This window comes from Canis lupus, chromosome 27 (assembly GCF_011100685.1).
Source record: "Canis lupus familiaris isolate Mischka breed German Shepherd chromosome 27, alternate assembly UU_Cfam_GSD_1.0, whole genome shotgun sequence".
In the NCBI taxonomy this organism is placed as follows: domain Eukaryota; kingdom Metazoa; phylum Chordata; class Mammalia; order Carnivora; family Canidae; genus Canis; species Canis lupus.
Window position 1 is genome coordinate 44,671,593 of NC_049248.1, and position 27,616 is coordinate 44,699,208.

General features: G+C 62.0%; 1 protein-coding gene and 1 long non-coding RNA gene across 10 annotated transcripts; one reads left to right on the forward strand and one right to left on the reverse strand.

Moving 5' to 3' along the window:
• Nucleotides 1–228: 228 nt before the first annotated feature.
• RARG (retinoic acid receptor gamma) lies at nt 229–20,930 on the reverse strand. 6 transcript variants are annotated; one of them, XM_038577764.1, is made up of 10 exons: nt 20,878–20,930; nt 19,663–19,726; nt 15,615–15,946; nt 5,070–5,218; nt 4,715–4,856; nt 3,930–4,090; nt 3,601–3,777; nt 3,054–3,258; nt 2,486–2,644; nt 229–1,533 (listed from the first exon to the last, which is right to left on the reverse strand). In XM_038577764.1, the coding sequence occupies exons 3-10, from the start codon at nt 15,796–15,798 to the stop codon at nt 1,334–1,336; spliced, it is 1,377 nt and encodes a 458-aa protein (XP_038433692.1). In that variant the 5' UTR covers nt 15,799–15,946; nt 19,663–19,726; nt 20,878–20,930; the 3' UTR covers nt 229–1,333. The 6 variants fall into 6 exon arrangements, with proteins under 6 accessions (XP_038433692.1, XP_038433691.1, XP_038433695.1 ...); XM_038577763.1 differs by lacking the exon at nt 20,878–20,930 and adding an exon at nt 20,109–20,156; XM_038577767.1 differs by lacking the exons at nt 15,615–15,946; nt 19,663–19,726; nt 20,878–20,930 and adding an exon at nt 12,779–13,240.
• LOC111092799 lies at nt 11,285–25,566 on the forward strand. 4 transcript variants are annotated; one of them, XR_005380179.1, is made up of 6 exons: nt 11,285–11,883; nt 12,365–12,410; nt 13,372–13,557; nt 22,695–22,922; nt 23,448–23,597; nt 24,369–25,566. It is a non-coding gene; the product is annotated as an uncharacterized LOC111092799 (long non-coding RNA). The 4 variants fall into 4 exon arrangements; XR_005380181.1 differs by lacking the exons at nt 22,695–22,922; nt 23,448–23,597; nt 24,369–25,566 and adding an exon at nt 14,329–16,146; XR_005380180.1 differs by lacking the exons at nt 22,695–22,922; nt 23,448–23,597; nt 24,369–25,566 and adding an exon at nt 14,751–16,146 and having other exon boundaries at nt 11,286–11,883.
• The last annotated feature ends 2,050 nt before the right edge of the window (nt 25,567–27,616 follow it).

Consider the following 27,616-nt stretch of genomic DNA (forward strand, 5'->3'; position numbering starts at 1 on the left):
ATCCCAGAGGTCCATAGGGTCCAATCTGAGAACCACACCTGGTGGCTGTGGGAGGCCCAGACACCCAGGAAGGCCCCTGTGGGCTTCCTTTTCCCCACCCTCCTTCCATCCTCACCCAGGCACATTTCATCCCCATTTCTCTGGTTTCCCTAGGAAAGCTGCAAAATCCAGGAGCTCACCTTCCTCGCCGGGTCACTGCCCCTACCACTTCCCAGAGGGAGCGACATGTCGTGAGTTTCCATCACTTTATTTTGCAAAAATAGAAAACTCAGCAATATGCGATACAGCGGGGTGGAGGGGAGATGTAAACAGAGGGGAGGAGACAGCACCCTGACCCCCCAGAGAAAAAGGGGAGCCAGTGGGGATCTTATTTGGCAGCTAAATACAAACTGGGGATTGGAGGAAGGAGGGAGGGGTCACAAGGGCCCTGGGCTCCCCCTCCCAAGACCCCTGGAGGAAGGGGTCAAGTCCAGGGTGTAAACAAAAGCTAATAAATAAATAGAGGTTTCCTCTGGGTCAGGGAAGGATCAGCTAAGCAGCGCCCACACCCCCCTCCCTGGGCCAAGCTGCTCTGGAGATCAAGGGGGGGAAGGCACTAGGGGGGAGAGGGGGTCCCCGGGCCCCTCTGTAGTGTAGGAGGGTCCCTGCCCCGGTGGCTGAGATGGGAGGCAGGGGAAGCCCAAGGCACATGACAGGGCTGGGGGAGGGGCTCGTAACGGAGGCCACAAGGTCAACTGTGGGCCCAAGCAAACCGTGCCCAGTGGACCTGCATCTGTCCCTTTCACCCTCTGGCCCCCAGAGAAATGCAGGGCCCAGCCTGCCCCAACCCGACCTGGTGCGACCTGGTGCGACGACGGGGCACAGAGGGCAGCGTGCATCCGGCAGGTGCGTGAGGCACCAAGGCCTGGGACAAGAGGGTGGGCTCAGCCCTCCCCCTACATCCCCTTTTTGGTCTCTAGTGTTCCTGTTGGCTCCCAGAGGCCTAAGCACCTGGCAAAGGAGGGGGCTGTAGAACCGGCAGGGTCGTCCTCCTGCCCCGGGGAGCCCAGGACCCTGGGGTCTGAGGGGCAGTGCTGAGATCTGGGAGTCCACACTGAGGCTCACCCCTCCGCCCTCTCTCCCAGCGGGAACAGGGCAGGCCCCCGAGACTGGAGAGGGAGCCAGTTGGAGCAGGAAGGGGATGAACACAGAGGCACCCCTGGAAACTTTGGCAAAAACAAGGAGCTCACTGGAAGGGGTGGAGAGGGCAGAGCAGGTCCTCCCCCGGGCACTGGCGGTGTCTGGGAGATGGTCAGTCTGCTGCCTAGAGCCCCAACCCCCACGGCAGGGGAAGTCAGGGGCCCTGGTCAGGCGGGGGGCTGCAGCCCCGTTTGCCCTGGCCCCGGGGAACCTCATCCTCGCTAGAGGCCTTGGGGTGGGGGCCAGGCTGCGAGGAGTCGTCCTCAAACATTTCGGGGTTCTCCAGCATCTCTCGGATTAGGGGAGGCATCGGGCCCGGAATCTCCATCTTCAGGGTAATGGCCCTTTCTGCTCCTGTGACAGAGCGACAAAGAGGTTCAGGGGAGCAGAAGCCCAGGCCCCCTTGAGGCCACCTCCCCAACCTCTTCCCCAGGGGGCTCCCGGCACAAGCCCGCCACCACTGTCCCAGGTCACCGTCTCCTGACTCCAGGGGTCCCGGAGGCCACCCTGCCTGCCTCCTCGGCCAGTCTGCTGCCCACCCATCCCATCCTTTAGGTGGTCTCCTCAAGGGTCACACCGGGCCCGCTGCCAGTGCAACCCCCGCGCACCCCACTCCACCTTCCATGTCCACGGCCGGCCGGTGGTTCCCAGGCCTGTTCTTACTCATCTTTATAATCACAGCTGACATGTACCGAGCCCCTACCTGCCAAGCATCCTTCTGAACCATCACGGTCCGACAGAAATTTCTGTGATGATGGAACTATCTGCTTCGTAAAATACAATCCTCACTAGCCACTGAGCACCTGAAATGCGGCTACAGCAACCGACGGACTGCCTTTTTTTTTTTTTTTTTTTTAAGATTTCACCCATTTATTTAAGAGAGAGAGAGAGCACGAGAGCATAAGCAGTGAAGAGGGAGAAGCAGGCTGCGCATCGAGCACGGAGCCCAACGCGGGGCCGATCCCCAGACCCTGGGATCATGACCTGAGTGGAAGGCGGCGCTTCACTGCCTGAGCCACCCAGGCGCCCGGAGGAATTGCATTTTTAATTCCGTGTGTGTGGTGTTAGCTCCCTCCGCCCTCACAGTAACTGAGGGGGTCAGTCTACGTATAGCCCCGCTTACAAACAGGAAAACAAGGTTCAGTAAGTGACGGAATTTGCCCGAAGTCTCCCCACGAGCATGCGGCAGGCCTAGGGTTCCAGCGTAGACCGCCTGATTCTCTGTTCTGGTCTCTGCTTACCCGCTGCCTGACCTGAGAGACCAGCAGGTCCCGAAGGAGAGAGGAGAGGTTCCCTCGTGACTAACCCTTGGTGCTGATGCCCCGGAGGTCCGTGATCTTCATGAGCATCCTTGGGAACATGTAGGGCTGGCTGGGCCGCCGCCGGCGGGCGTAGAGCCTCAGGGCTTCTAGCAGCGGCTCCTGCAGCTTGTCTACTTTTTCTGGTTCCTCCAGGTCCATGCGGTCTACAGGGACAAGCACAGCGCAGTGAGAGAGGAAGGGGTGGGAAGGAGATGGTGACAGGCTGCCGAGTCCCAGACCCTGCCCCAGGGCTCCCCCGGGCCCCCAATCTGTCCCATCAGCCCTCTGCCTGTCGTTCGGGAGCCTACCCAGGCCACCTCCCCTGCCCCGAGCCCTGCACCTTCTCCCCTCTGGCAAACCGCTCCTGCCCGGACCCCTCTTATCTGGTGCAGGTGCACCAGTTACATGGGGTCTCCTCTGCTCTCCCTCTGCTCTGCCCCCCCGTCCGCGTCATGCTCAGGGGTGCGCCTGAGAGGCCTGTGGACAGGGCAGGGGCGAGGTCAGCCTGGTCAGAGGGCCGGGGTGGGGTGTGGGGGGAGGAGCCCGAGTAACCGCCAGGGGGCGCCCCTGCACCTCCGCAGATGAGGCAGATGGCGCTGAGCAGCCCTGTCTCCGTGTCATCCATCTCCAGCGGCAGGAGCTGCCCAGCGAAGGCAAAGACGAGGTCTGTGAGGGGCCCGAAGCCTGCATTGTGCATCTGGGTCCGGTTCAGAGTGAGCCCGTCGGAGAAGGTCATGGTGTCCTGTTCTGGGGTGTACCTCGTGCAGATCCGCAGCATCTAGAGGTGGGCACGGGGAGGAGTGGGTGCTGCGTCTGGGCAGGAGCACCTACCGGGTGGGGAGGCCCGAAGGAGGGCAACCTGCAGGACGCGCGGGGAGGGCGGCGGGGGTGGAGGATCCGAAGCTGGGGAGGGAAGAGAAGTCGGAAGGACGCAGGGCGTCCAGGAGCACAGGAGCAGGTCTTGGGGTGGGGGTAAGACCCAAAGAACCCACCTCAGGTTTAGAGGGGATCTGGGGAGGCCCAGACCAGACAGGGGTGGGAAAGACACTGAAATCTTTGTGCGGACAACTCCTTGGGCTCCCCCGGAGTCAGGCGTGGCGGGAGACAGGCCCCCACTCACCAGGATGTCCAGGCAGGCAGCCTTGAGCAGAGTGATCTGGTCCGCAATGCTGAGCCCCGTGAAGCCAGGCAGCCGCTTGGCAAACTCCACGATCTTGATGATGCACTTGGTGGCCAGCTCGCTGAACTTGTCCCAGAGCCCCAGGTCCAGCTGGACCCGGTGGTCTGCGCTGGAGTTCTAGGGAGGGCAGGTCGGAAGGCAAGCTGAGGCCTCCTTCTGCCCAGACCCCAGGCTCTGCCCTCTGCACTGCTGCCCTTCCTCGTCCTCGACACCGGACTGTGACCCCCCTACAACCCCGACCTCGTCCCCAAAGCCCTCACCGGACTCACCGTGGTGTATTTGCCCAGCTGGCAGAGTGAGGGGAAGGTCTCCTGATGGGCCTTGCTGACCTTGGTGATGAGCTCTTCTAACTGCGGGCTCAGCTCGTAGCTGTCAAGCGACCCCTCTTCCTTCACCTCCTTCTTCTTCTTATTCCTGTCATTCCGCACAGCTTGAAGGTGAAGGCGCAAGGAGAGGGTCAGGACCCTCAGAACCTCCCTCTGGTACCCCCCTCACCCCAATTGTCACGTGTCCACTCCTTATCACTGCCTCAGTTTCCTTAGCTGGTACATTAGCTCCCATTCCCAGGCTGGCTCTCTCCAGCCCCACCCAGGGCCTGCAGCCCCTGCTCCCTCCCCAAGCCCTTTGGCTCCATCCTGCCCTTCCTGTCACCCTGCAGGAGCTGGGGAGGGGGGGGGCAGGATATGCAGGCGGCAGGATATCCACTTATAGCCTTGGCAGCACAATGGCGCAGGGGGGGGGGCGCCCCAGAACCACCTCAGGCTCAGTCTTGGGAGCAGGGGAGGGACCGGCAAGCCCCCCCCCAACCTCCCCATATGAAAGAGGGCCAAGTGAGCCAGCGACCCCCCTTCACTCATTCACAGGAAGGATTAAGCTCTGAGAGGGAGAACCCAAGGGGTGGGGCCTCCCGGGTGAATGGCACTGACCACACAGGCCTGGCCAGGGTGGAGGCAGCACCCCAGGGCAGGCCAGGTCTCAGAGGTCAGTGGGGAGAAGGCAGCCATGACCCGCAAGGACAGGAGGCTCCCGCTCAGGGCTCAGGCCCGGGGCCCACCTTCTTTGGACATGCCCACTTCGAAGCACTTCTGTAGCCGGCAGTACTGACAGCGATTCCGGGTCACCTTGTTGATGATGCAGTTTTTGTCGCGGTGACACGTGTACACCATGTTCTTCTGGATGCTGCGGCGGAAGAAGCCCTGGAGTTGGGGGTGGGGGTGGGCAGTGAGGCAGGCTGCTGGGAGTACCAGCCTCTCACAGGCCTGCAGGGTTGCCCCCGCCCGAGCTAGTGTAGGAGCCACCTCCGTGGGCAGCAGCCCCTCCCACCCCACAGGAACAGCTGCTCACTCGGGAGTCTCTCCCCCCACAACCTGGACAGAGGCCCGATGCTCCCACCCCCACTACTCACACACCTTGCAGCCTTCACAGGAGCTGACCCCATAGTGGTAGCCAGAGGACTTGTCATTGCACACGAAGCACGGCTTGTAGACCCGAGGAGGTGGAGGCGGCGAGGGCGAGCTGGGCACCATCTCCTCTGAGCTAGTGCTCTGAGTCTCCACCGCTGGGGGGGAAGCAGTGACGTGAGGGTCGGGACCCCTCCGATCTCCAGGCATCCTCACAGCACACACCCCATCCCTACTTCTCCCTCTGGCTCAGAGTTGACAACACCATCCCCACCAGTGACTTCAAGTCCTCGTACAGCCCTAGAGTAAATACTTCCAGAAAGCCCCAAGCCATCAGTGCACCTCCTGCAGCCTGGCCATCTCCCTGCACCACAGTGCCAGCCTGAGCCCTCATGATCCTGCTCAGTTCCCCAAATTCCAGGCCAAGGCCACCCTGGATGGTAATGTCCCCGGCCTCAGATTCCCCAGCTATAAAGTGGGCAGCTGGAAGGGTCATGGGCTGTGGCTCTGCACTCTTTATCACTGCCTGTCCCGCCGGTCCACCCAGTAGTCTAGCCCCCACCATCCTCCTTATGAGGCAACAGATCTGGGCCAAGTACCGGCCACCTGTAGCTAGCGCTTGGCTAAGAGACCTGCTGGGGTACTCAGTGGGCCCCAGGGGACCTTGTTTTCTCCCAAGTAATACGGGGTAGATAATCCCCCTGCTCTTCCCTCTCCAGCCACTCCCCAAATAGCTGCCAGGGTCCTTTTCCCCAGAAACCACTGAGGCAGTGGAGCACACGGGACACAGGAAAGCAGGTTAGAGGATATCCAACATCCTCATTTTACACCTGAAGGGACGGAGGCCAGGAGAGGGCAGTGGCCAGCCCGGTGCCACCCTGCCAGCTGATGGCGGAGCCCAGGCTCTCGGGTCCCCTGACCAGATCGAGGCGCCGGGCGGCGACTCGGAGAAGCTGGGGAAGGCGAGACGGAGGTATCTGCTTAGAGTCTCAGGTCCAGAGCTGCTGGGGGTGTAGCGCGGTTGGGGGTGTAGCAAAGCAGGAAAGTCAGGTGCCGGTGGGTAAACGGCCCGTGGGGGAGGGGAGCTGGCGCTGGACTCTGAGCCTCCAAACTTCGCCCCGAAACGTGCCCCCCAGACTCCCAATCGCAGCTCAGAGGGGTCCCGGGGCTGCTCAGGGGGCCCTTCCTGACTCGGGGCTTCGGGTCCGTAGCTGATCTTCAGAGGCTGGAAAGATCTAGGAACTACTCAACCTGTCGGACCTGGCGCCCAAACCTAGGGGGCCCATGTCAAGGCGAGAAAGCGCTAAGACCCTCCATGGGGAGCAGCCCACGCACCCACCTGGGAGCACCTGGTTCCTCCTAACCGGCCTCAGCCCACCTGGTCCGACGTCCGCCCCCTGCCGCCACAGGCCGGAGGCAGCCCCGGAGGCCGGGGTCGGGCCAGCTCCACCCCCCCCAGGAGGGGAGCCCTCTCGCCATTAGCATAAGAATCCTGCCGGAGTGAGATTCCCCGCGACGGGCGGGGCGGGGGGCGGGAGCGGGGCCAGGCCTGGGGAGCCCTCCTGGGGGCCGAGCAGGGCACGGGTGCTGCCCGCAGCCGGAGGGGGGTGCTCACCCGGCGCTGCCGCCCGCCCTGCCCGCAGAGCGCTGCCTCATTTCCTCTCTTGCGAAAGGGCCTGGGTGCGGCCCGACGGCTGGGGCAAAGCCGGGCAATTACGGCCTGGGGGCCGCAGGGAGCAGGCCCCGGACGGCCCTTCCTGTCCCCGCGGTGCCGTCACCCCTTCTGGGCACCGCTCTGCCCCCTGAGCCCCCCAGGGCAGTCAATCTGGGGGTGAAGCGCACGAGAAGGCTAATCTGGTCAAGCCTGCTCAGATTCCCTTCTCAGCCCTGGGCCGAGACCCCACCGTCCCCACCGTCGGGAGGCTGCTCCCAGGCTAGGCAGGGGCCCCTGCTGGGGAGGAGGGGGGTGGGCTCTAGGTTTTTCTCCTTTTAAAGCCCAAATTGCTGAAATTGAGGAAATTCCTGGCCAGGCTGAGCGGAGCTTCAAACAAACTCTTTATAACCGGCTGTAAACGCTCCCAGCTGCGAGGCACAGGGCTGAGAAGCCCAGACTCACAATCTGACACACCTCTTCGGAGACGCTCTCACACATCAACAAGCACGCGAGGCCCAGGAGCAGACGCGCTACCGATGGGCTCCTTTACCCCAAGCGGCCCCTGGCACCGCGGAACACACAGGCGGGCAGAAAAGCACGCCCGCCCCAGCCACTCCGTGGACGTGGGCGCACAAGTCCTAAAGCTGCCACACAACATCCAGCTCGCGCTTGCAGGAGCGCAGCTCAGCGACCACACCAACACCCGGCCTGCGAGCGCAGCACCAGGACACCCGCAAACACCCACGAACACAGCGTGTGGCCCCCTCCACGAGGGAGCTCGTTCCCTCCCTGACTTAGACACGGGTCTAAGCTGCTTTCTCCCTCAAACTGTGGGGAGCAGGCCTGAAGCCCACCAAGACCCTAGAGGCCAAAATGACTGGTCCAAATTGAAATGCAAAAACACACTGCCAGCCAAGTCCCAGGGACCGCCAGGCTCCTGAATAGAGGCCCCAGGCCCCATAAAGCCCCCTTCCGGGCAAGTCTCTCCCGCTCAGCACCCCTCCCGACATACCCCCAACTCCCCTTCCTATTGGGCACTGAAAGGAAAGTTAAGCATTCACCAGGATTTGATGCAAAGTAATAACAGTCCCATGCTTTCTCCACCCTATAAACGCCACACTTTTAATTCTTGCCGCACCCCACCCCAAAGTGCGGTCTCCGGGTTGCAACCTCCCTCCTCTAGTCTCCGGGCTGAGCTGTTAATCAATCTGAGCAGCTCTGCCCTGGAACCAGAAGACCAAAAAAAGAAAGAAAAGAAAGGAAAAGCAGAAAGCAAAGAACCGAGAAAGAAAAAAAAGATCAGAAGAGGGAAAAAAAAAAAAAAAAGGGAGAAAAAGCCAAAAAAAAAAAAAAAAAAAGGCCGCCGAGCACTGTCGTAAACAGCGCAGCCGGGAGCCAGCGAGCGGCGCGTTGGCGGCCCGGTGACCCCGCGCGCGCCCTCCCCCGGCGCCCGCCCCGCCCGCCCCGGGCTCCCGGCGCGCTCCCAGCCCCGGTGGATTCGGGGGTGTTCCCGGCGCCCCTCCCGGCTCCTCCCCGCACCCACCCCCGCCAGGCGCTCGGGCCCAGGCTTCAAAGCCGCCTCTCATCTGGACTTCATTTTTACTGCCTCTCAGTCCCCAGCTTTTTATTACCGCCCTGCACAGGGGTTCCAGGGCCCCAGGCCTGGCATCTCCCATTTCACAGGGAGGGGAGGATGGATATTCGGGGACCAGGGCTCCCACTCTCCCTGCCGCTGCCTCCTCCGCGCCACCCCCCTCCCCCGCCCCAGAAGCCGACTTTGCCTTCAACTTTTCGCTTTTCCGAGCGCAGCTGGAGGTCGTGGCCCTGGGGCGAGCCCCCCCCGGCCCCCCCCCCCCCGGCTCCCGGCCCCGCACGCAGCGCCCTGCGCGGCTCCTCGGGGCGGGGGAGGGGCGCCAGGGCCCGGCCCTCCGCCCGCGGGGCGCACCCGGGATGCTCCTCGTGCGCGGCGCTCCCCGACCCCGCCGACCCCCAGGCCGCGCAGCGCACACGCCTCCCCGGCCTCGCGCCCCCCGCGCGGACCTGCCAACGCCGTCGGGGCCCACGGGCGAGACACCCCGACGCCCACACCCACACCGCCCACGTAAGGGCTGCACCCTTCAGGGGTTCACACGCTCTGCAAGTGTTTTTCACGCTCCCAACTTCCCACATGGAGCCTACAAACGCCACCCACGGCCTTGGGTGCCGTATCCCCCCGGGCGCGAGCTGCAGGAGCACCCCGCTCCCTCCCCATCCTCAGAAATCCTGGGGCGGCATCAACCGCAGCTCCGGGTAGGCACCCACCCCAAGAGCCACACGCGCTCCAAACACTACTGCACACACCCAAAGGAGTCGCTGAGGTCCCCACGTTTAAAGGGCCAGCACCTCTGCTGCACACCCGCCGCTCGCAGAGACAGGGGGAGTCTCCGCTCGCACCCCACTTCCAGCGTTTACACACGCAAAGAGCGAGCCGCGGCCTCCCCTGCAGCCCGCACCCCGCCCCGGAGCTCCGGTACCTACACTGCAGGCTGGCGGGTTGAGGCCAGCCCAAGGACTCCAGTCCCGCGAAGCAGGAGCTGCCCGCGGCTCTGCGCAGCAAGCCGGCCCCGGGCCCCGACGCCCCGTACAGCCGGCGCGGGCCCGGGGCGAACGCTTCCATGCAGTCGTACATCGCGACCCGGCTTGGAGAGGAGCTGGGTGCTAGGAACACCGCGGACCCGCAGCCGATTCCCCCTCCTCCCCCGGCGGCGCCCCGCTCCTGGAGGGGGGGAGGGGGAGGGCTAGCATAGGGCGCCAGGCTGCATGGGGGGTAAGGGGTGGGCGGGGAAGAGGGGGATCCCCAGCAGGGGAAAGGGACTGGGCGGGGCGCAAAGCCAGGGCTGCCGCAGCGGCCGCGGTCCGGCTCACTCTGGGCGCCTCGGCGGCGAACGCTGGGGAGACCTTTTGTAAAAGCGAAGCCCGGAGGGGTGGGGGGTGGGGCTTGGAGCGCGAAGGGGGCCGGGCACCGAGAGGAGCAGAGCTGGGAGTGGAGCGCACACTTACACACACTCGCGCCCGGCGCGCGCGCCGGCCGAGACACACACCCGTGCATGCATTGATCGAGGCAGGCACCACGAATTTGCAAATATGCAACAGTGCGCGTGCTTGCAGCTGCACGCGCGTGGAGCCACAGATGCACAAACGCTTGTGCAGGCACATCCAGCTCGGGGGAATGCTAGCAGGCGTTCCGTCTCCACAGCCCCGGGGCTTTGCACGCATTTGCACTTGGGCGCGTGCCCTGGTCGGGAATGGGGGGGAAGCAGTGGAGGAACCGAGCACACGCATTTCCTTTTGCGTTTTCTCCCCCCGCCCGCCGCCCCCCCCCCCCGCACTCCACTCTTTGCACACAAGTCGGTGCAGGCAGGGGTGTCAGGGGAGACGGCGGAGAGGGCAACATGGAGGTTCCCCGCGCGCCGCGCTCCGGAGCTCGGGGACCTGCACCGCCTCCGCCCCCTCATTCCCAGGCCTGGCTCCTCCCTCCCCTCCCTCCCTCCCTCCGCTCCGCTGCCCTCCGCGCGCGCTCCGGGGCCGCAGCGTACATTCCTGCGGCTCGGCGCGCGCCGCCGCCTCCTTCCTTCCCGTCCTCCCCGCCCCCGGTCGCGGGGCCGGGGCGCGCTCCCGCCGTGAACTCTCCGGGAACCCCCCTCGGGGCGGGGGGCCGGGCGCGCTCACCTCCCCCTGACCCGGCCCCGCCCCGCCCCGCCCAGGCCGTCGCCAGCGCCGCCGCCGCGTCCCCCGCCCCCTCCTGCGCCGCCGAGTCTCCCTCCCGGCCGCGTCCCGGGCCGCCTCCCCGCGGGTCCCCTTCCTCGAGCCCGCGGCGCTTCGGGAGCACGAAGCCCCCGGCCGCCCCCACGGTGCCCCCGCGGGCCTGCCCCGGCGAGCGCGCCCTCCCCAGCCCGTCCTCCGTGCCCGCTGCCCCCGGGCGCCGGGGCCCCTCTCGGCCGCAACTGCGGGTCGGCCGCCCGGGTCCCGGGGCCACTGCACCCCCCGCGGCCGCGGTGCCCTCCCCTCGGTGGCCCCTTCCGGGCACTGAGCGCCCTCGCCCGGCGGAGAAGGGGTGAGGGGGGCGGGGGCCGGGCCACGTCAAGAGCTCGCCCTCGCCGCCGGCCGAGTCGGGGACCCTGGCCCCGGGACAGCGCCCGCGGCCGCGACTCCCGGAAACCGCCCCCTCCCCGCGCCCCCGCCCCGCGCCCCCGCCCGGCCCGGCCCGGTCAGCGCGGCTCCCCCGGGGAGCGCCCGGGAGCGGGGAGGGGGAGCGGCGGGGAGCGGGAGCGGCGGGGAGGGGCAGCGGGAGCGGGAGCGGCGCCCGACCCCCCCCCCCCCCCCCGCGGCTGCGCCAGGGCGGGGCGCGCTCTTCTAAGAATCTCCTGTACCGGGAGGGGGGCGCACGGGGGTGCCGCGGGCGGGGGGCGCCAGTTTGGAAGAATAAAGAGCAGGAAGGGGTGCCAGAGCGGGCAGGGAGGGGCAGGCGGGCGCGGGGAGGGGAGGGGAGGGAGGGGAGGGAGGGGCGGAGTGGGGGCAGGGCCGACCGGGGTGGGGGGGCGAAGTGCGGCCCAGGTGGGAAGGGCTGTTCCTTCTGACCCAGCGAGAGCTTCCCTGCCTCCTCGAATGCCCAGTTTCTGAGTCCAGCACCCCCACACACCAAAAAAGGGAGGGCGAGGATAGATTTCTGAATCAGAATCTGGGCAGCGTTAAAAAAAAAAAAAATTAACTATAAAATGGGAAGTACCCCCAAAACCAGGGGGAAAGAGCTCTGATTAGTCAACTCCAGGCTCTCAAGCCCCCCCCCACCACCACCACCCCCTTCCTCCTCCGAAATCTGAAAGGTCCCAATTAAGTCAGGCCTGCCTGGTTGGTAATTAGAACCAGAAGTGGCCAGGCCACAGAGAGGGGGGTTGGGAATGGGGCACAGGAGGGGGGGCTGGAGGGCTCCAGGAAGTCATGAGTCTTCAGTAGCCCCCCTTTCTCTTCACCAGATGCACCCCACTCCTCGTCACCCCATCTGTGTGTTTCCCAGGCACTGCAGGGAGAGGGGGCCTTAGAAGGGAGGAGGCAGGACAGTGCCAGGCCCGCCCTTCCCGACAACCCCAACCCCCCCATTCTAGCCGGTCTTAGTACAGCCTTGAGGAGAAGGTAAGGGGATGGGGGAACCTAGTGCCCCCTCTTATCCCCAAAGTCCCCCCAGCCCTTATTGCAGCAATTAGACCCATTAGCCTTCTAGCATTTCATGGGAACCAGATGTTCTCCACCAGCCTGGTGGGAGTATGAGGGGGGGCTGCTGCCTGACTCACCCCCCCAATCTGTGATCCCCACCACCACGGTTCACCCCTCCCAGCCAGAGCCCCACAAAGGCAAGACCCCAGAGGCAAAGAGAAGCGCACCCCTCCCCCTCTAACAAGGCCCTTAGCGCCCAGAGTCCTGCAGGTCACCCCTCAGAGCCTCGACCACCCTGGCAAAGGATGAGTTTGGCCAACGAGGGGCTGTGGAGGGAGGAACAGCTAACCCCTCCGCCCCCCCCCCGCCCCCCTCCTGCCACCTTCTGGATGGGGTGGAGGATCACTGGCTCTGAATTCCTCATGCTAAATTCTCCTTTCCTTCCAAAACCTTCCCTCAGAAAGGTGAAGAGGGGGCTTGTCAAAGCAAGAAGCCCCACCCCAAGGGTAAGTCCTAACTCAGAGTCCCACCTGAAGGGCAGCGGGGAGGGGTCTCTGGAGGAAGGGGCTGCCAAAGAGAGAAGGGAGGTGTGAATGAGGGACGGGGCCCAAAGCAGGGGTGCAGGCATCGCTGGGCAGGATGGGGGCTGGGACTGGGTAGGGGGCCGGCAGAGGGGGGTGCAGCCTGGGCCCCAGCCGCGGCGGCTTGCCCGGCTCCCCCCGCCGGAGAGGTTTCCTGTTGCAATCAAAGCCCCGTTTGTGTAGGCCTGGAGCTGGAGCCCGAGCCCAGCGAGACCGGAGGGGAGGGGAAGGAGGCGGTCGGCTGGGGTTTTTTCCTGGAGGAGGCCTCGCTGCCGCCCGCTCGCCACCCTTACCCTGGCCTGCTCCTTCTGCCGCCTCCTCTCCCAGCGTCTGGGTTCCCTCTGTTGGCTGTGCCGACCGACCGACCGACCGCCTGGGTAGTTCTCTGTCACCTCCTTTAGGTCTCGGAGTCTGTCTTTTTCAGTTTCTTTCAAGTAGAACTCTTTTTCTTCCTGTGCCAGCCTGCCCTCAGTTTCTCCATGTGACTTAGCCTGGTGCAGCCTGGGCTCCTTGCCCCAGGGACACTGTCACCACCAAGCTCAGAGGATGAACAGGGCTAGGTCCTCAGTACCACAGACAGCCTCCTTAAGACGGGGAAGAGGGCCAGGCTTCCCTTCCCTCCCATCCCACTCTGTTCCCTGCAGTCTTGACAAAGCAAACAGAGCACACCAGTGTTCCTAAACACAGAGACGCAGAGAGACACAGACTCGGGGCTTTCGCGGACACGTGTGAGCTCGTACACCCAGCGGCACACGTGCACACACACACACCCCCCTCTGCTTTCCCGTGCAAACAGGCCTGCGCTTGCCCCCACAGCACATGCCCCCCTCCCCGTCCCCCTCCCCTCCCACCACACGGTTCTGAGATGCCTGCCTTACCCACTCAGGCCCCTGGAGAACCCCAAGAGGTGAAGCAAGCTTTCCCTTCTCAACGTGGATGTCTCCAAGGTGCTAGGGACCCAGCAGTAGGATCCAGGAGGCAGCCTCAGGGAGAAGTTCCAGACTCCTTCATGGACCACCCTCCCTCCCATAGACTAAGGGAGGGGGGGTGAAGAGAGAGACACAGACTCAAGGTGAGTGCGGCTTTGGCATCAGACAGGCCTCCAAGCCCTCTCCATTGGGTGGCCCCAGGCACAGAGGGACAGCGGGGTCAGAGAAATGAGAGACTACACTCTCACCCCTCAGCGGCTCTCCCGCTGTGGGAGGTCTCCCAGCCTCTGGGATCCCCTCCTTTCCCCTCTTCCTCCCTCTCATTTACCACTGGGTGCTGCATGCCCCACTCCCATGCAGGCTGTCTGGACCCAAGCCTTCCCCTTCTCCCCACCCCACCAGCACCTCTTTGCCCAGGCCTGTCCCCGCTGCCAGCAGCCGCACCCTCCCCAGCTACCTGCCCCGTTCTGGCTCCTCCCTTGGATCTCTCCTTTCAGTCCCCCTCCTTCAGGGTGGCCTCCAGGGGATAGAGCCCAGGGTGACCCCTTCCCCTGCCTTGACCTTACTACTTCCATCCCTGACCTTGATCCAGTGTGTCCAGGGCAGAGGAGAACTTCCCTGGGGACTTGGCTGCTGGCTGTCAGCATTCCCCCACCACCATCCTTTTCCTCCTCTCCCTCCTTGCTCCCAAACCTGGGAAAACCAAGTCCCAAGGGACCAAGTTGAATGGTTCTCTGCAAGCAGTACTTCCACGGGGGAGGGTGGTTTCTTCCTACCTCCTCAGGCTCAGGGACAGATTCATGGGGTGTAAATGAGGTAGGGGAAGCCCGACTGGGCTGAGGTTTCCAGAAAGGAGGGCTTTGTGCTCTCTTGTTCACCTGCGTGCCACCCAGATATCCCCTGTTGGTCTACAGACACGCCACGGGCCGGTCTCACCGAGCACCAGACACACCGTCAGCAGCCCTATTAAATGTCGCCTCCTCACACTGACTCTTTGTTGCGCGCACTGGAATTCCGTGCGTGCGGGGAGAGTCTCGAGGACATGCTGGACGTACGCAACTGCACGTGGTCTGCACACACGGGCGCGCACACACACCTTCTCCAGACGAGCACACTCTTTCCAGCAGAACGGCCAGCCCCATCTGGTCACCCCCTCACACACCCACACAGCCCCCTGAGTGCCCCCCCCAAAGGCACGGCCCCCTTTCTCCCACCTCTTTCTCCCTGAGCTCCTGGAGCTCTAAAGGATGTCTGTCTTTTTATCTCCCTGTCTCTACGCCTCTGGTTTTCTGCCCTTCTCTGTGCCTCTCCTTTTATCACCTCCCCTTCTTTCCAGGTGAGGACTCTCTACACCTGCTCACATGCTGCCCCTTTGCCCCGCAGGACCCAGCGGCCTGGCCCTCTAGGTCATGGGCACCCAGGCCTGGAATGGCTGGGTCAGGAAGACCAACTACGAAGTAGGAGGAAAGGGGATCCAGAGGGAAGAGGAGAGGCCTAAGGCTTGTCTGCTGTCAGCACTCAAAGGCTTAACCCGGAGAGGGCAGGCCTGAGGAACAAGTAGGGATCTGCACAGCACGTGGGCACCATGCCAGACCCAGAGGGAGGGGAGGAGTCGAAAACCCACATTGCTGGAGGAGAGGATGCTTCTGGAACACCCCCTGCACCTCCCCCAGACTACTTCTGGTGCAAGAGCTACTACCTTCTCTGCAGCCCCGTCCACCCTCCCCGGCACCAGCAGGAGGGTTCCCTGACCCCACACGTCTTTGGGCACCTGGCACTATTTCATTTGCTTCTTGTGCTGCCTGTCTCTAACTCAGAACAATTTCACCTCTGGATGTCAGGCGGCTGACTGACCTCCCAGACTCCTCCACTGCCCCAGCTGCTTCCCCAGACCCACGGCGGCACGCAGCCTCAGACTTCACCAGGCCCACCCTTGGCTGCCCATACAAAGCCTTCCCCCTGCCGTTGACTCAGGAGGCCACTGTGGCCACGACACTGTAGGCACGTTGGGCAGGAGAACTCTCATTTGCAAACCAGTCCAAACCGCCTCCTGCAACTCCTGTCACCTACTCCGTTAGATCAGACCCCCGACCCCGCCAGCCGTGCTAACCGGGTACCACCAACTTTTCTATAGCATCCACCCTCTACAATGGCCTACTGTTTCCACCTGCCCTCATCCCCCAAGGACCCGGAGACTCACACAGAGAGGCCATCTCCTTGGGGAGGTCAGGCTGGCCCAGGCCCCGGAAGCTGGGACTCAGCATCTCGAAAGGTGGAGACCCCCTGAGAGCCCCTGGGAAGGCAAAGGGGAAGCCAGCCCCTGGGTAGCCAGATCCAGGCCCCAGGGCACCAGCCGCAAAGAGTCGCTCCTTATTGGTGGCCATGGCAGCTGCGGTGAGGGAGGCCGAATCCCCGGGGGTCTGCAGCGGGCGGGGGAGGTCTTCAGCCGCAGCCCCCGCCCATGCCCACTGCCCCAGCCTGGGAGGCTCCGTGCCCGTCCTTCCTGGCCTGCCCACTGGGCCTCCAAGAGTCCTAGGGAGAAAGAGACGAAAGGGAGGGATAAGAGAGCGGTCACCCTAAGGCCCCGAGCCCCGGCCCTCTCCCCCTTGGAGCCTTTTCCCTCCAGGCTTCTAAGATCTGTGCTGCCCTGGCCCAGGGGCCTCCACCACATGGCAGGAAGGGGAAGGAGCTTAGGCAGGTTGAGAAAAACTCTCCAGGGAAGGGGAAACTAGCTCAGGTCTTAGGACTCCGGCGGGGGGGGGGGGGGGGGGGGGGGGGGGGGAAGAGGACCCCTAAGCTGAGAAGGGACCGTTGAACACAACAGTGCTAGACACTCGGCTTAACCTTCACGTCAATCCTGTGAAATGTGAAGTAGGAATTATGATTCCCATTTCACAGAGGAGGAAACTGAAGTTGAGTGACTGGCTCAAGGTCACGAGGCCCTAAGTGGTGAAGCCAGGATTCAAACTCTCGGCAAGCCTGGCTGGTTCAATCGGTAGAGCATGAAACTCTTGATCTTGGGGTTGGGAGTTCAAACCCCATGTTGGGCGTAGAGCTTACTTAATTAAAAGAAAGAAAGAAAAGAAAGAAAGAAAGAAAGAAAGAAAGAAAGAAAGAAAGAAAGAAAGAAAGAAAGAAAGAAAGAAAGAAAGAGAAGGCTATTTAAACTCCCTACCGGGATCCCTGGGTGGCTCAGCGGTTTTGCGCCTGCCTTTGGCCCAGGGCATGATCCTGGAGTCCCGGGATCGAGTCCCGCGTCAGGCTCCTGGCATGGAGCCTGTTTTTCCCTCTGCCTGTGTCTCTGCCTCTCTCTCTCTCTCTCTCTCTCTCTCTCTCTCGTCTATCGTAAATAAAGAAAAATAAATCTTTAAAAAAAAAACAACTTTGAAAAAATAAAAATAAATAAAAATAAACTCCCTACCACTCTGGGGAAAGCTAACATATCTCTGAAGTAACTTTGAGGCCCTGCGTGTCTCTGGAGAGGAGTTGTGGTCCAGTGATGAGGATCATGGACTCAGGCCGGGCTACCTGAATCGACCCCCACCACTCCCTAGCTGGACGTTGGGCGTGTTACTTAATCTCCCTTTGAGTTGAGTTTCCTCATTAGTCAGTTGGGAATAATAGGGCCTGCTGCATAAGGTGGTTGTGAGGATTTAATGATTTCACATATGTAAGGTGTTTAAAATAATATAGGGCACATATTAAATGCTACGTGTGTCTCGTGTTATTTCTCTCTGTACCTTCTCTTCCTCCATAGCTCTCTTGTAATCCCCGTTTCCTTCTGGCTCCGTCTTCCTCGATAGCCCCTCTTCCAGTTTCCCCTCCCAGTTCTATCTCTGTCTCCAGGTGTCCCTCACATCCTAACCTGCCTTGCATACTCTCCTTCAAACCCACAGGTATGAATGGAGGCCCCGCTGTGTGCCAGGTGTGATGCCAGGGAGCAGCTCCTCTCCTGGTCCTCACCTTACTTAACTTCCCCATCTCCTTTTCTCCGTCTTCTCTGAACCCTCTGCTTCCAGGAAGCCCTCCCAGACAGTCTCCCCTTCCTCAAGGGTAGCCTGCCCCAGGAGATTTTTAACCGGAGGCCAGAGAAGGGAGAGACGAAGGAGGGAGAGAGGAAAGGGGAAAGCACCAAGGCTGGGCAGGTGCTTTCTCTCCCGATGCTCCTCGGACAAGGGAAAGTTTGACTTTCCCAGGAGGCCCAGAACCACCCACTCTAGGGGAGTTGGAAGGAGTCACCCCAGCCTAGACACCTCCTCTAGCAGCCAGAACCATCATGGATTGAGGGACAGAGGGACAGAGGACTGGGAGTGAAACAGATATAGACCGTGGGGTGGGCAGGCCCAGCGGTAGGGCAGGCATTTCTGCATCTCTTTCCATCCGTCTTTGCTTCCAGGATCCGTATCTCTCCATCTTTGTACCTCAGCTCGCCTGTCTGCCTGCCTTCCTCCCTTCCTTCCTTTTTTTCTTTCCTATCTCTCATCTACCTTGGCCTTCAAACTACTGAAGGTAGGCTGTCGTGGAGGTTACAGAAACTCAGACCCCAACATCACCGCCCTTCACTCAGGCCTGATGGGTGAAGCAACCCCTGCTCCTCACGAGGCATCACGCATACCCCTGGTACCCTCAAATTCCTCAGCCCGGTGTCTCCCCAGGCTTAAAAGGCTGAGTCCCACGCCCCCAGGGTCCTTCTCCTTTTCCTTCCCCTGGTCCCTCAAGTCCTCATCCCTAGTTAAGCCCAGGTGGAGCCAGGAGTCCCGGCCCCAGAGGCCCCTGGGCCATAGCTCAACAGGCTGGGCCACATTCCAGGTAGATTAACCCCTCCAATGCCAAGGATGAGAAGCTACTGGAGCCCCCCCATCTTCTTCAGACTGCCTTCGACTAGGCCCCCGGGCTCTGGTTCCGGCACCCAGCGTCTTTGCTTCTCACTTCCAGGTGGGAAGCAGAGACCTGAGTGTGGGGCAAGAGGACCTCGGGGTCCCAGAGAGGGATGCTCAGTCTCCTTCCTGGTCCTTACTGAGGAGTGAAGCTGCAACGAGTAAAGGCCAGCCCAGCTCTCCCTGGGCTTGCTTCTCTTTTGCCTCAGAGAAGGGACCTGAGTGTTGATGGAGAGGGGAAGGAGACAGAGTCCTCCGTTTCTGAGCCCGGGCTCCCCTGCCCTGGCTGGGAGGGGAAGGAAAGGTCTTAGGTCCAGGGTGGAGGAAGGGACCAAGGGATGGAAGACAGTGGTACAGAGTAAAAGGGAATCCTACGTTAGGGCCCCAGATGCCTTGGCTCTTTGGGGAACCTGTGGAAGGAAGAGATGCCACCTCAGATGGAGGTGGGGCTGACTAGGGAAAAGGGGCCCTTACAAAGCTGCTTCTCTTAGGGCTGAGGTGGAGCTGAGGGAGGGCATGGATGAAGGGGGCTGCCGGATGGGGGCGGGGGGGGCGCGCGTCTCCCGGCCGCCCTGCCCGCTCTAGAGCCCGGAACAAAGCTGCTCTTGTCGGCTGCTCTCCACCCGCTGCCCCCCTCCCCTCTGTATAAACACGACCACCTTTTTCCATGACCCCATCCCCAGCCTGGGCGGAGAACCCAGGCATCCTCTGCTCTAGCCTGGGCCCCCAGCCTGCTCCCCAGGAGGCAGCGGTGGCCTGGGTTTCCCTGGCCTTGTGCCACCCTTGGGGGAGTCCAGACCCTTGAGTCTCCACCTCTCATCCCCAGGTGCCCTCCCTCCACCCCACTGGCCCCAGGGAGGGGCAGTGCCCAGGAGGCAGGCAGGCAGGCAATGCCAGTGGAATGTGTGTGGGCAATGGAGGGCACGGGCAGGGTGGGGCCGAGGGGGGAACTGGAGGTGCCAGTTAGGTGGCTTTCTGAGCCAGGGGTGGGGGTGTGCCGGGGCGGGGGTGTGTGCCCTGTACTCCTACCAGGCTTTAAGCTGCAGCATGCATATGCCTGTGTGTGTGTATGTGCATGTGTGTGTGTGTGTGTGTGTGTGTCTATTTGGGATACCCAAGCTCCAGGCACCCTGCACACACTGCCCCCTGCCCCCCAGCCCGTTCCTTTCTCTCCTTGCCTCAAGGATACGGGACACTTCCTGTGGTCCTCAACTCCAACTCAGCATCTGAGGAGTGACAGCAAGGGCAGGAGCCTCAGACCTGAGGGACTGCACCCCCCTGGACTCACGGTCATCTCAGCTTCTTGCCCTGGAGACCCCTCCTCCTCCTGGAGCTGCCCTGTCCCCCCCAACCAGGCGTCGGTTCTCTTACCCTCCGGCCACCTGCAGAGATGCCCTCCTACATTCTGGGTCAGGCCGAGGGACCTGGGCTGTCACTGGTGAAGACAGAGGCCGGTCAGGGGGGCGCCCAGGTCGCCGCCGCCCTCCTGCTCTTCCCCCCTTTGCTTTGGGCTCCCCGGGAGGGCGAGGACTCCCAGGACCCCCCTCCCGGCCGGAGGGGGCCAAGTGGGCGGGATGCAGAGCCGCGCCTTGGGGGCCCCCAGCCCCCCCCAGTCCGCCGGCCTCCGAGCCGCGGCGCCCCGGGCCTGGCGGGCTCCGGCCCTTCCGACGGCCCGGCCGGGAGGAGGCGCTGGGGCCGCTCGGGCTCCGGGACCCCGCGGACGGCGGGGGCGGCCCTTCCACGCCCGGCAGCTCCCGCGTGGGCCCGACCCCGCCGCCCGCCGCCCGCCGCCCCGGCCTGCTCCCCGCCCGGCTCACCTGCACGGGAGGCGGGGGCGAGCCCGGGCCCGGTCGCGTCGGGCGCCCCGGGATGCGGCGGGGGCCGGGGCCGGGGCCGCGGCGGCGGGGGCCGGGGGGGCGCGGGCTCTAGGCTGGGACAGTCCCGGGGCCTCTCGGAGCCCGCCCGCCCACGTGACCGCCCCAAAATATCCGACACATTTTCTCCCAAACCGCACACTGACTCTGCAGGCGGGGACACGGAAAATATTTTCTTTCTTTTTCTCCCTCCCCACCCCCCCCTCCCTCCTCCCCCTCCCGCCCTCGCTCCTCCCTCCCCTGCCGCCTGCCCCTGCCCGGCTCCCTCCTCGGTGCCCCGGGGCCGGGGGCGGGGCGGGGCGGCCCGGGACGCCTGGGTCCCTGCCCTCCCGGCTCGCCCCCCCACCCCCCCGGAGGCCGGGCCGGGCCAGGCTGGCCCAAGCGCTCGGCGTGGCCCGGGATGCCACCCTGCCCTGGCACCTCTCCCCTTCCTGCCATCGAGGGGACCGGCCGGGTTGTCCGCGGCTGCGTGGTTGAGCGAGGCCGGGCTCTGCTGCCTGCCGAGGGGAGGCCAAGGCGCAGCAGTGATGCCCCAGGGCATGACCCCGGTGCCACCGTCTTTACCCTTCGCTTAGCCTCCCCGCAGGCCCTGGGGGGCTCCACTTCCGCCGGCCTGTCCCAGGTGGTCCTCGGTGCCAGGAGCAAACTGCTTTAACTAGTGGGATGGGGGGTGCGGGTGCTGAGGCTCCGGGCCGGGACCTCCTCCTCTCACCCGCTGAGGGGGCCGGGGTCCCTGGCTGCCAGTGTCGTCTCCACCTTGGGGCTTGGATCTGGAGAGGGAGAGGCTGGTGAGGAGGGCAGGAGGAACTGTGGCTGCGGGTGGGAGGAGCCTTGGGCTGGGTGTGAGGGAGAAAGCCCGAGCTGAGGGTGTGTGTCGGCCTCAACCAGCGCCTGCTTGCCTGGTAGATGCGCCACGAGTGTTGTTGACCCGGGGTGTGCGTGAGCGAGCTTGCCCAGGGTCAGCGTCAGTGTGGGACACGGGGACGCCGACCACCAAGACTCTCAGCCGGCCCCTGGGAACCCAGGGGTTTGTCTCCGTTCTACCGCACACAGAGTGAGGGGAAAGGAGGGGTCTGAAGTCCACGCTCTGTGAGTGGACCCCAAACACTCCCACGGGGATCGAAGGTGGGGGTGAGAAAGGAGAGAAGGAGAGCAGTAAAGGGGGCCCAGCTGGGCCGGAGAGACGCACCCCAAGGACCTTTCCCCAGTAACACTCCCAGGGTGGCCAGCACTGGGGACGTGGGCTCCTGATCACGTCATCACATTTTCCGTACCGAAATTACTCTGCTCTGTCCTCACCACCACCCTGGGGGCCAGGTGTCCGCCCCCCTAGGAAAGGCCGCCTTTGGTAGCCAGAGTCAGGTGATGGAGAGGGGGAAAGAAGGGGCGTGCTGCGGCCATCTCAGGAGAACAGGAGACGTCAATGGGGGTGCAGACAAGGCCCTCCTTTTCACTCCAGGGGTGGAAAGAGCTGGGAATAGGTACTCCAGGGTCCCGTCCCCAGGTGGCCTGGCTGCTGTTGACTTTGCTTGGTTACCCTGGGAGCAGCACTCAGCAGCGTGGGAGGGGCAAGTGTCGGGGAGTTGGACCCAGGCATCCAGGCTGGGGTGGGATGGCGCCCGCCTGTGTGGCAGGGATCTTGCCAGGAGGCTGCAAAGTTAACCCCTCCTGCCCTGGTGGCTGGCGGGAGGAGGGCCAGCCCAACTGCGGTCTGCGAATGTGGCCCTAATTCCCCCTCCCCGTCCCAGCACATCTGTACTTGGTTTACAGTGAATGAGTCTCCTGTCCTCATGACCGGGCGAGGGCACCACTCCCTCCCTGGCCCTGGGCCGGGCATCCTGACACACACCCAGGCACCACCCCCGACACTCTTCCCGCTGGGTATCTCCTCTCCCTGCACTTTCCCCCTCTCCTTCTTAAAGGGGCTCAGGGGCTGGTCGAGGTCAAGAGCTAGAGCTCTAGGACTGTGCAGCTGGGGCAGCAGATGGAGACAGGGAAGCTAAAGGGGGGGGGGGCTGAACACTTGTGGGGGGCTGGAAAGGGTCAGCAGCTCCAAAATTCCATCTGTGTCTGCCCTTCTCTTTGTTTTGGTTTGTCTGTCTGTCTGCCTCTGTCTTTGTCTCTGGTGGGTGTTTGTCCATCCATCCGTCTTTGGTAACTGGCTCCTCCCTTCTGGTGGCCTGCTCCGTCCCCAGCCAAGGACGCCGGCCAGGGGGCGATGCCCAGGAAGACCCGCCCTGAGCCGGTCCCTCCCCTCGGGATCGCCGCGCCTCCGCCCCCGCCCTCCCCGGGACCCAGTGACTGGGGTCTGTTCCGAAGTCAAAACAAAAAGCCAGCAGACTGGGGATCTGGGAAGTGGGGCATTGTGAGGGGGTCAAACTTCCTCCTCTGTCCCTCTTGCGAGGCAAAGGCAACCGGTGTTCTGCCCAGGGATTCCGGGGTGAGACTTGGGAAGGGGGCCTCCTACGCTGGAGGCCGTGGAGAGAACTCCCCTCATTTCTTCTTCCCTTCTGTCATCCCTATTTCTAGCCTGTGCTCTGTTTGTGGTTGTTCCACTGGGTCACCCTGGCAACTTGGAGAAATGATGTCTTGGGGGCCGCAGGACCAGGCTTCCTTTGCTTCCCTCATCACAAAGACCAGAAGGGGACACTGTGAGGACAGGACACCTGACCCACCTGTCCTGACTGTGCTTCTTTGCCTCACGACCCCCAAGTAGCACCCTCCCCTCTCCCCACCAGACAGAGGACTGTTGAATGGGTAAGCATCCCATATGCCTACTCTGGTGCTGGGGGGGCCGTCCTGTGCCAGGCTCAGAGGTGGCTGGCAGATGTCTGTGGGCGGTGGGGGAGCTACGCTACAGCCCCCAGGGACATCATTAAGGCATGGAAGTGCCATCGGAGCTTGGAGGCCAGGGCACCCAGGGAGGGTGTGATGAAAACATGTTTTGTACAACACGTGTCTTCTCTTTTCCCTTCCTGCCCTCCCTTCCCACCTCCTCCCGCTCCGCCAGCCTGAGGCTGGGGCCGGCGTTGCCCCAGGTGCTTGCCCAATGTCCTCCCTTTGGCCAGGCCTCTTCTCCCGCTGGCCAGTTTTTGGCTTTCTTGGTGAATGAATCTGTGGGTGGAAGGCCCTTACCATCCTCAGTGCCACCCAGATCCCCACACAGAATAAGGCTTTGAGTCTGAAACACAGGATCTGGGGACTGGCCTAACAACTCTAGCGATTTCTTCCTTGAGCATGCGCCCTTCATTAATTCAACAACTTTTTTTTTTTTCTCTTGAGTATCCACCGCATGCCAAGTACTGTACTAGACCTTGGGAGTACCCAGGTATGGTTCTGGCTGCCGTGGGCTCATATTCTGGTGGAGGAGTCAGATGTCAACCAAAAAATCCACAAAACTGCAGGTGATAAACCAGCGTGCAGAGGGATAAGGTACGATGGGAGTGAATAATAGACAGATTTCTCCCCCAGCCAAGGAGATCAGGAGGGGCTTCTGGGCAAAACTGAGGAAGAGAGTGGAGAGAAAGGAAAGCAGCAAAAGAACATATGCAAAGGCCCTGGGACAGGGTCCCTGCTCCCAGTCACCCTGCCCCCTCCCCGGGAAAGAAGAGGGCCCCTCCATTCCTGTTCCTCACCCAGATTTGGAGATGCTTCAAGGGACAGACGATAAGCACCTCCTAATGGCCAAAGGGCGGGGTGCGGGACACCTGGTGACCCCACCCTGGAGTGATTCCACCCACTCCTTCATTTCCTCCTCCGGAAAGGGAAATAGAGGCACAGATAGGGAAGAGGAAACCACAGGCTTAGGCCTCAGATTATACACAGAAAACAAGGCCCCACGCCGTTGGCAAATCCCCCAGAGTGAGGGATTCCTGTGCTTGCCTAGCCGCAGCCTCACCAGGCAGAAAAGCCTCCTCCTCCAAGCTGCTCTGCCTTGCACCCTTCCCCCTCGGGGTCTGGCCTTGACCGGCCCCCTCCCTGGAACCCCGAGCATGTTCAGTTGCCTGGAGTATGGTGAGGCGAGGCGTGAGGTGAGAGCTGCAGGGGTCTGCCCGTCGTGGGTGGCTGTGGGTGTAGCAGTGTTTTGTACAGAGCCTCAATCCAGGGGTTCCAGGGTTAGCTGTCCTCCATCCACGGGGCGGGCGGGGGGGCTTCCAGTGCCTCTTGCCCAGACACCGAGGTGCCAAGATTCTTCCTTTCTAGGGAAAAGGAATGAAGGCCCTTTGGAGGAGGGAACAGGCTTCTTTGTGGCTGCGCCGTCCCTGGAGCTGGCAAAGAGGTCATGGGACCAATGGGGTTAAATTCCAGCCCTGCTCTGACCCACTTTCCTCCCCAGGCCCACATACCCTGGAGCCAGGGTGTTGGGTGGGGCCAGCCTGGCACCCCCGCACCCACACCTGGGACTTCCCCTGGATGGAAACTCCCAGAACCCTGGTGTCCTATCTCCTCTGCCAACTCCCATCGACTGCCTGGGATCAGTTTAGCTTCAGCTGGCTCTCCCCAGTCTGCCAACTCTTCCAGACAACAGCTCCACCTTGGCCCCAGGGGCCACCCCCAAAGGTGTTGCCCCTCTCTCTGGGGCCATCTTTGATGTCTGGCTGGTGCCCCCTTCTAGCAGATTCCTTTGAAGAAAAGATGCGGAGCTAGGGCCAGGGGGTCTAGAAGCTGTCCGTTGTTGAGCACCTACTGTGTTCCAAGCACTGTGCTCAGCATGTACCTTAATCCACACAGCAGGCTGGGAAGGGAGCAGTTATTTCACCAAAGAGGGAGCCAAGAACCAGAGAGGTTAAGCAGCTTGCCCAAATCACACAGCTAGGAAGTGGCAAAGCTAAGCTGGGAACCCAGGTCTTGGCGCTCTTCACTGCAGCAGGCCTCCTCTTCTGCAGCGGCCCCTCTCTCCATGGGACGAGAGACGGGAACGTCAATGCAGTGCAATTCAAACATTTATTATCCGCCTCATGCCAGGCACTGATAGGTATCAGAAATAAAGGGAAGGTTGCTGCCTCTCCTTGAGATCTGGTGGGAAAGATAGGTGTGGACCAGGAAGTATCTGACTTCAATGTCATGATCTGAACAAGGTGGCATGGACCAGAGAAAATAAAATGGTACTTTATCTTCTTTCTGTACACAATATATAAATACATTATGAATAGGGTACAGATAAATTGAGATAAATCAAGTGCCTACTTAACTGCCATCCAAGTCAAGAAATAGTGTTTCCTGCACTCCAGAAGCTCCCATGTGTTCTTTCCATAATGCCTTCCCTCCCCTAAGAAGTAACCACCATCCTGACTTTTGTGATAATTATTTTTCTCTATTTTTTAAATTTTTAAATTTTTATTTGTTTTTTAAAGATTTTTAGGGACACCCAGGTGGCTCAGTGGTTGAGCATCTGCCTTCAGCTCAGGGTGTGATCCCGGGGTCACAGGATCGAGTCCAGCATCGGGCTCCTGGCATGGAGCCTGCTTCTCCTTCTGCCCGTGTCTCTGCCTCTCTCTCTCTCTCTGTGTCTCTCATGAATGAATAAATAAAATTTTTAATAAAATAAAAAAAGCATATATCACAATTTATGTTTTCATCCTCCTGTTGGTAGATGTTTGAGTTGTTTTCAGTATGCCTGTCATAAACAATGCTAAGAACATTCTCGTACACATTTCCCAGGACATATGTGCAAGAGATCTTCCAGGCTGTAAAACTGAGAGTCAGGGGAGGGGGGGCGGGCCTGGCTGGCTCAGTCCCGAAAGCATGCAACTCTTGATCTTGCGGTTCATGAGTTCAAGCCTCACATTGGGCATAAAGCTTACTTCAAAGACAAAACCTAAGAGTCAAAGTGTTCCTAAGGGCCATCTCAATTTATCAGATAATGCCCGACTGTTTCCCAAAGTGGTTACACCAATTACAAGGGAAGCAGAACCTTCTAACCAGGGGCAGGCGGGAGACCAAGAAGATCAATAGACTTTCTTGCTTAAGACCCTCCCCTATTTTCCCTTTTATTGGAGTAAGATCCAAACCCCAGCCGGGGCCTGGCGTGAGGGGCCCCTGCCTTGCTTTCCACCTGTGCCTTAGGACTCTCCCCCTTGCCCCCCCGTCCCCCAGGGTCCAGGGTTGCCCCTTCTGCTCCCTCGCTCAACCTTCCGCTGAATGCCCTCCCACTAGGTCTATCCAGGGCTCTCTCCCTCATTTCCTTCAGGTCTTTGCTAACATTTCCCCTCTCCGTGGTGACACCTTCCCTGACCACCAAATATTAGATTGCAACCTGCCACATTCCTTATCCCTCCCCGTCTTGTTTTTCTCCACAGCCCAGCCACCAGGGATCCATTCAGCCTCAGGCAGCTCTCCCCTGGTCTGCTGGGCCTTGACAGACTGCTATTTCCCACCGAACCTTTAAGCGTTGTCATACCTGACTGCCTGGGGGCCCGCTAGCCACCCCTGCTGGACCTACCTGTGGGAGCCACCTTTCATCAGGTTTGCCCCGCATTTCTCACAGCCATTCTCACGCTCTGAAATAAGCTCACGTATTTGTTTGTTTACCTGTTTCATTTTGGTCTCCACCCTGCCCCACCCCTCGCTTTTATGGGAGCTCTATAAAAGAGGAAACTTAGCTGCCTTATTCACTACCTGATACTTGATAAGTCCTCAAATAATAATTGTCCAGGCTGGTTGTCAGTCTTCCAGAGACAGCCGGGCATTGCTCCCCCCACCCCACCCCACCCCCCGCAAACACCTGGGATTTGCCCTGTCTGGAAATCCCCAGAACCTAGGCATCCTCCTTTCACCGTCCGCTCTCGCCAACATCCCTGGCTCAGGGTCTCAGACAGCTCTGCTGCTGCCCCCGCTGCCCCCCTAAATCCCTAGGGGGTGGCTATCCTGGAGCTGGAGGCAGCCTTTCTGGCCGTCGGGGCCGGAGGAGCATCCGGGCAGGGGGCCTCACCCAGGCAGGTGTCAGGTGCCTGGCACTCAAGAGAAACCTTTTGACTGAATAAAGGGGAAGACTTCAGGGATGAGAGACCGTCACCAGGCAGGGAAAAGAAAAAGAGCATCCGGAGCCCAGCAGAAGAACAGTGGGAAGAAAGGGCTGGAGGCCTGGGGGGAGGGTTCTGCTCTGGGCCGCCGGAGGGGGAGGGCTGGCCGGGGAGGTCCGAGCTCCCGAGCTCCCGGCAGGATCCGCAGAGGCTCAGCAGGGTCTTAGGTCTAATCCTGCCCCCACCCCTGCCTCGCTCGCCCGCCCCGCCTACTTCACCCCTGCCCTTCCCCCGAGCCCCAGCCGGCCGCTCCGCAGGGGAATGGACTTCTCCCTGGGCCTGCGCCTGGGGCCTCGGAACCAGAGGGCCACCCACCCACGGCCGCCGAGCCCCCCCAGGCACGGCCCCCCAGCTGCCCCGCCCTGGCCGCCCGGGCCGCCCTCCGCCTGTGTTTGCCCCTGCCCTGGCTGTCCTCCTCCCGCCTGCTCC